The sequence below is a fragment of the Notothenia coriiceps genome, unplaced genomic scaffold, assembly GCF_000735185.1.
Source record: "Notothenia coriiceps isolate Sejong01 unplaced genomic scaffold, NC01 NC01_scaffold00003033, whole genome shotgun sequence".
Classification (NCBI taxonomy): Eukaryota; Metazoa; Chordata; class Actinopteri; order Perciformes; family Nototheniidae; genus Notothenia; species Notothenia coriiceps.
Window position 1 is genome coordinate 1 of NW_011335734.1, and position 7869 is coordinate 7869.

General features: G+C 36.3%; 1 protein-coding gene across 1 annotated transcript; it reads left to right on the forward strand.

Annotated features, from left to right (window-relative positions):
• Nucleotides 1–3887: 3887 nt before the first annotated feature.
• Nucleotides 3888–6616, forward strand: LOC104941040 (prostate stem cell antigen-like). The gene is made up of 3 exons (XM_010766076.1): nt 3888–4155; nt 4768–4875; nt 5949–6616. Exons 1-3 carry the CDS (start codon nt 4107–4109, stop codon nt 6095–6097), a joined length of 306 nt encoding a protein of 101 aa, XP_010764378.1. The 5' UTR covers nt 3888–4106; the 3' UTR covers nt 6098–6616.
• The last annotated feature ends 1253 nt before the right edge of the window (nt 6617–7869 follow it).

Below are 7869 nucleotides of genomic sequence, written 5' to 3' on the forward strand. Positions count from 1 at the left end.
TTATTTATGTATTTATTTATTTATTTAATTTTGGCTTAAATGGCATTCCATAGCTCAGCGGTGATGACTTGTCCTTCCGGAGCTAACCGTTGTGCCAGCGTCGTAGTTATTGGGTGAGTTAGCACTTCAAATAGATCATCTAGTGCTATATTTTATCTTCAAATGCTTGGTGGCTTATTTAAACTGAGTTTCTTTATATCGCACCTTGCAGGTTTGAAAACCAAGAGTTGCATGACCAGCGAGGCATGTGTTGAACCCATTAAGTGCTGTTTCTACGACCTGTGTAACAGCGCCCTGCCCGCCGGCAGCAGTCCGCACCTCCTGCTGCTCTCCTCGGCCATCATCACCGTCTTTCTCTGAGGCTCCGGAGCAGCTATAGCTTAACAAAATGTGTCTTCTTTTTTTGGAACCCTAGGAGAATAAACACATTTCCGGACGTATAAAAGCTGTAAATGAATAATAATAATAATAATAATAATAATAATAATAATAATAATAGATTACATTTGTATAGCGCCTAATGCATCTCGACATTTGTTCAATAAAATACAACATTATGGATTATGTCATTGTTTAATTGATTTGTTCTTCATTTCACATTGCTATGTACAGCGACAGCAGTTTTGTCATGAAGCCATAATAAGAAACATGGGTGACAAAACAGGACATAGAACATTAACAATATTGAGAACATTTATAAATTATATGTAAATTGCTCAGGATTAATGAGCAGATCAGCGGACTAAGATGTTTGGACTGTGAGTTACTTTTGATCAACAGGTCAACACAAGCATAAATAAAAAGAAAGAAAGTCTTCATTTACAATATAGACAATAGGCATAATTTTAAAACAACATACATCTATTGCAGTTATGATGTCATAATAATATACAATTGTATAAAACACAATTTGCTTACATCTTTGTTCTCTTTTGAGAATCAAACAAAACAGAATTAAATTAAAAAAAAATAATGCAAACAAACAAGTGAAAGGAACTAAATTGCTGAATTGCTTTTAATTCACTGGCAGGAGCGACAAGTGAGGAGGAGCAAAAAGTGAACAACGAGGGAGAGATTGAACAAAGAGAAAGACTAGAGGACAGAGAGAGTAATGAACAGGAAGAAGAGCGAGAGACCAAAGAAGATGGAAGAGAGGGTGCAGGTTATGGAAAGAAGAGAGACATGGAAAATGAATGTTGACAATGTGTTGTGATCATTTTAGCCTCTTCTGCATGTCCAGATCATTACTAGTAACAATCAACTGATTCTTATGCATTACACTTTCAACAATAATTTATGCTGCAGCCCACTGACATTGTTTGAAATCAATATATTATCCAAATGGTGACACAGGACTTAAAAAGCACCCAACTAGATCATGAAAATCCCAAAAATCTATACCCCCGAACCCCAGCATGTTTGGACCTCGGTATTTAGGAAATCCTGGATACGGCCCTGCTCATAGGTGAAGAAAGTGAAGACAATCTAAAGATAATACAAAAGGCGGTTTAAGATAAATGTTTTTATTGAGTATAATCTGATACAAACTTAAGTTAGGTCAGTTTGTTTGCAGGATCTTAAAAAATGCATTATTGAAAAAGATGTAAAATTGAGCATGTTGTTCTTTGAAATATTCTAACTTTAGTTTTTGGTAATGTGCATGTGTTCTTGCTGAACATATAAAGCTCATGCTTTCCAGAATAGAACAGACCTACTACAGAAAGTGCAACAAACTTTTCGGTTCTTTGGCAGTCCAGTCAAATGCTTGGTGGCTTGTTTAAACTGAGTTTCTTTATATCGCACCTTGCAGGTGTGAAAGGCTTGGGTTGCATTCCCAGCGAGGCATGTGTTGATCCCTTTAAGTGCTGTTCATACGACCTGTGTAACAGCGCCCTGCAGTCCGCTCCTCCTGCTGCTCTCCTCGGCCATCATCACCGTCTTTCTCTGAGGCTCCGGAGCAGCTACAGCTTAACAAAATGTGTCTTCTTTTTTGGAACCCTAGAAGAATAAACACATTTCCGGACGTATAAAAGCTGTAAATGAATAATAATAATAATAATAATAATAATAATAATAATAAATTACATTTGTATAGCGCCTAATGCATCTCGAAATGTGTTCAATAAAGCACAACATTATGGATTATGTCATTGTTTAATTGATTTGTTCTGCATTTCACATTAGATTTGTTCTGCATTTCACATTACTATGTACAGCAACGGCAGTTTTGTCATGAAGCCATAATAAGAAAATGTGTGACAGGACATAGAACATTAACAATATTGAGGAAATTAATACATTATATGTAAATTGCTCAGAATTAATGAGCAGATCAGCGGACTAAGATGTTTGGACTGTTTAAATAAATTGAGTTACTTTTGATCAACAGCATAAATAAAAAGGCAGAAAACATTTGCTGAACTTCTCTATAAGGTATTCATCTATTCTAGACCAATAACATGTTTCTGCATGAAGCACACATTCAATTAGAAACACTTTCCTTTAGCATGTTAAACTATGATGTGTCAGAGAGGATATACCCAAATTGATGAAATCTAAAACTTTGTATGTTTAAATATTGGCCAGTTAATTTATTAAATATAATGAAGAAATCCCTTTAAATGTATCAGAAACGTATTTCTTACAGAAGTTAATGTAGTGTTTTTATGTTTAAAAACATATTTCTTATATTATTCCAAATAATGCTTTTTTTCATTTAGAAATGTTGCTAATTTACAAGTCAAAGCCAACGCATGTAAGCTTGGAACATGTATGACTATGGCATCATCTGGTGGTAGTATCAAGAAGGCAAGAACGCAACAAAAAGGCTCCTGATTTGCAAAAAAAATGTCAACTGACAAAAATGTCAGAATAATGTTAAAAAGATACTCTGATCCCGTAACAGTTCTATATATAGTGACTTAAACATTTTACAAAACAATACTGACTATAACTTGTACGGCAGAATTATTTTTCGAGCAAGGAATTTAGACTAGAGAATGCAATTCCTGAAGAAATTGCTAGTGGGAATGCTGAAATGCTGAAATGCTGACGCTGAACTGCTATGCTGAAATGTAATGTGTAAGAAGAAAGTGAAGAATTTAGATTGAAATTATAGATGAACACTGGGGGCATCTTAGTGCTTTCTGATATATATATATATATGAGAAAGCACTAAGATGACAATTCTGTTTTGTTTTTTTATGGAACAAGCCCTCAAGATACTTCATTGTTTTTTATTATCAGCAAAACAAATATAGCATTTAACTCTATCATTGTGTTTTTTTGAATTGTTGAGTATATTACAAAGTTGCTGAGTGCAAAATATGCAATCTTGATAGGCCCCACACTATGCAAATCATTGCAAGACAATAATAAACAAAATTATACAATCAGATAATTAATAGGAACTCATTGTTATTTTAAAACAAATCAATATTTATTTCTATTAACATGCCAAAATGTTTCAGATATTAATAAATGTTAAAGCATCAATATTTCATTATTACCCTATTATTTGTGAGTTGGGGTCAACATCTTCTGAACAGGACACTGAGTTTGTAACAAAATCATAATGGTCAATTTAAACACACTTTAACTGTATCAAACTGAAGAAACTGTCTGGAACACTGGTCAGAGGTTGACTCTTGGGGCAACAAGTAAGGTCACTTGGTTTTCCATGTGGTTTGAAATATTTCTATCTTTTTTGCAGAGCTTGAATTGTTCTGGTAACTTAGTGCCTGTGTAAGAGTATATTTTTAACCTTAAAAAAGGGACGTGAAAGTGCTTTCTCAGTATTTGTCGAGGGGCAAACCAAGGGAACAAGTAAATAAGTCAATCTTAGGTACATTTGTACACTTTTAACTCTCAGAATGTTGTATTTTGTTCTGCCACCAAGGATGATCTCAACATCTTTCTAAAAGCGTTAGGGTCTCATGGCTGTCTCAGGAATAATGGGGTCAATTTAGGAGGGGGAATTATTCCGGTCACTTGGGAGGAGGCATTGTGAGGAAATGCAAATGATCAAGTTCTTAAAGACTGGCTGAAAGAGGAAGGGTACTCTACAGTCCCGCTCTCACTTGGCAAATCTGTTTTTCTCTCTGTTCATGATGAAGCTTTTTGGTGCTCTGATCCTGTTTATTACTCTGTCTGCAGGTAAGAACAGCTTTTGATTTAGACTCATGTGCACTGACTGAACAAGTTAGATATTTTTGGAAACATGCATATTCACTTTGAAAAGATTGATCACACTGTTGTAGTGATTTTGAAAAAGGATTACTGTTTCACATATATTTTATATTTAACAATTGCAACTAAAAATAACTATGGGCCATTTTATTTTACTTTATTTAAACTTCCTTTGACCTTCCCTTTTTCTTTCACTTGGCAATGCAAATACAAAAGAGCCACCTTTGCACACTTGCAAACAAAACCAAATCAGACACGCCTTACACTTTCCCATGATAAGCCGGCTATTTTATCTTTTGGGGTCATGTATGACCTGTGGACATGGGGGCTCATTGCTCTTTGAACTCAATTGAGTGGCAATTTCTGCTGGCATGTGACTTTTTTGTACAATATGTTGTTTGTTTGATCATAGTTTTACAAAGTACTTTAAAATACTTTAATTAACCTAACTACATTTCTCCCTAGGGTAGCTTTGCTGTAGTTTAAAGTGTTCCAGGTTGTTGAATTGGTACAGTAGCTTCCCCAACCCTGCATCGTTGGCATGTTTTCACCTGATGTGTTTTTTGTGTATATTTACAGCCTGTGGATTAAGATGCTACACATGCACCGCCACCGACCCTAAATCATGCATTGACACCAAATCTTGTCCAGTCATCTTCAACCGGTGTTTCTCTCTCAGAATAGACGGTTAGTTGTTCATTCACCTAATACGTTTCTAAAGCTACAGTTGCAATCTAAATGATTCAACCCCCTTTGCACATTAAGTTTATTAATGATCCTAAGCATACCTCAAAGTCAACCAAGGCTTGGTTTCTGAAGAAGAAATGGAAGATTCTAGAGTGGCCGTCACAGTCTGTCAAGGAGTGAACTCTGAGGCATGAACTCAAAAGCACGACTCAACTCAGACTCAGGTCAAAATAAAGACTTTACTGGTTTAGACACAGTAACAAAACAGGGAAAACAATAACACTAATTCGAGGAAAAACAAGGACTATGATCATGACCTTAGAGGTACGTAATATGTCCGTGGAGTAGGCTTGAACGTTTGTCCTAAATGAGGAAACTAACTGGCAATGGACAGGAGGGAACTAGCACAATATATACACAGGGTAAGGGGAACAGGTGGAAACAATCGTGGCGGGGAAAACAATCACGGACGCAGGAGAAAGATAGGGGCGGGGAGCGTGGAGGCCTGAAATGAGAGTGAGAATTACTTATTAAAATAAACATAAAGCACAGGACAAAGGGACATGAAAAAACTAACATAAAGAATAAACTTTCACAATAAGTTTCTTAGACATGACACAGTCGCCTGACTCTATGAACCCCATTGAGAATCTCTGGTGGGAGATCATTGCCCGTGAGGAATGGGCTAAGATTCCTCAGGAGCGCTGTCAGAAGCTGGTGTCTGGCTATGCATCACGTTTGCAGCAGGTCAAAGGGTGCTCCACTAAGTACTGAATATGCTTGTCAAGAAGGGGTTGCATATTGAATTTTGATTAGTTTTAAAATTAGCATTTTGTGTTGAATTTGGTTAAAAAGCCTTATAATATTAGTTTAATTGAATCTACTTAAACAGTTATTGTGTAATTTGTTCATTGCAAACAGCTGAGGAATTGTAAATTTTGCAAATAAACAATAAATAATGTGCAATGGGGATTGAATAATTTAGATTGCAACTGTAATATTCCACCCACAAAAAACAACCATCATACAATAATCTTGTTTTGTGAACTGGTTTCATATATTTCTTTTTGCAGGTTATACCATGGTAACCAAGGGTTGCCAAAGCAGCATAGCATGTGGCGGTGCCATGGCTTGCTGTGAAGGGAACTTGTGTAACAGTGCCCTCCCCACTGCTCCCTGTGTCATCCTCCTGCTGGTCTCCTTGGCCTCCATCTTTTTCTGAGGTTCTGGGACTTCGTTATTTCTATGCTTTTCCTGATCCAACTGAAGAAGAATAAGCAATTATTATATTTACATGCTCTTCCAAACCTCTATTTCTAACACAATAAGATTGTCTTATGTTTAAATCAAACTAATGATGTTGTCCCTCGGCCGGATATTAAATTGGCCATATACTGTTTGAAGACGGTTGGTTTCAAAACTGTTGTAATGATATGTTTAGAAGATGGTTTCTTGGTGTGTTTTTCGTTGATAATCAAATCCAATAGTTAGTTGATAATGTGTTTGTTTTTTTTACCATTAAGTCTCCTTATATATATTGTGTGAGACAAATAGATCACATTTTATAAAGAAGAACAGAGAAAAAAGACATACAGTATATATGTGTGTGTGTGTGTGTGTGTGTGTGTGTGTGTGTGTGTGTGTGTGTGTGTGTGTGTGTGTTATATTTTATGAAATGTGATTGAGCATGATTAGAGGGACTCCTCTCTGTAATTGTTGTTATTATAAAAATAAAGAGCTTGTAACGTAACTTGAACCTTGAAACTATGCTAAGACGGATGCACACTAAGGCTAGATGCATGGGGAAATGAAGCTGGAATGTTAATAAATTGAATGACGAACACGTGGGGGGGGGGTGATGGTAGTTAGGTTATTGCAGGGCAGAAGAGGTGGCTGTGGATGTCAAGTAACTAACAGCTGATAAGTTCTTGGAAGTGTGAATGTTGCTGAAAGGAGAAACAGAGGAAGAATGTGCATACATGCTTTCAACCTCACATCCCATTGGGGAAAACAATGTAAACAAGAGCAGTACATAACGAACATCTACAGCAATGATCCATCCTCTGGGGACTGTGAAAGCCTTAACCAAAGTTGATTCAAATCCAATCCAATTATTGCCAAGATATTTCAGTCTGGACCAATGAGGTGGGGTCAAGATAAGCACTGGCGATAGCAACAGGAGCCAGATGCTTCAATGATTTGCTAGGGAAATGTAGTCTTTTTTTACTCAACAAAGTTCATGTAACTGCTGGAGTATCTAATGCTACTGTGCTTTAGATTAAACTAACAAACAGTGGGCTAATATAAAGTAGTTTAAGTGTGCTTGACATCCACCAGCTGTAACAACTAAACTGCAGTCGGATTCTCTAAAGCAGTGGTTCTCAACCTGTGGTACGCGTACCACTGGTGGTACGCCAGCTCCCGCTAGTGGTACGTGGAGGAATCTGACATATAAAAATTTTTTTTTTAAAAAAAGAGATTTATTTTATTTATTTTTTATTTTTTTTATTCAAAGGTGGGATAGGTAATTTTGGAGAAACCAGCTCGAGTGAGCTAGAATTTGAAAATACACAACCGGAAAAAATATGCCACTTCCTTACAGAGCCTTCCACAGATGACATTTTTTTAAGGATTTTTTGTCAAAGCACTTCAGATATTCATTGCTATCGGGATGTTAAGAACATTCCATGGAATATAACAAAAGTGTATCTCGAGCCGGTTTCTCAAACGTACCTACCCCACCTTTAACCTTTACACATAACACAGACATATAAAATACAGGAAACAGAACTAAGTAAACAAAAAGACAAAAAGCAGTCACTACATTGTGCACATTTGGGACATTAAGGTACACTATTATTGCTGCAAGAGCAGCTGATGGTAAGGACCTCAGACAACTTCAATTTAAAACTAGGCTATAGGGACAAGTGCCATCAGTTTGAGGCTTGATTGAATAACATTAATTAAAAAATAAATCATACTATCAAAATACTA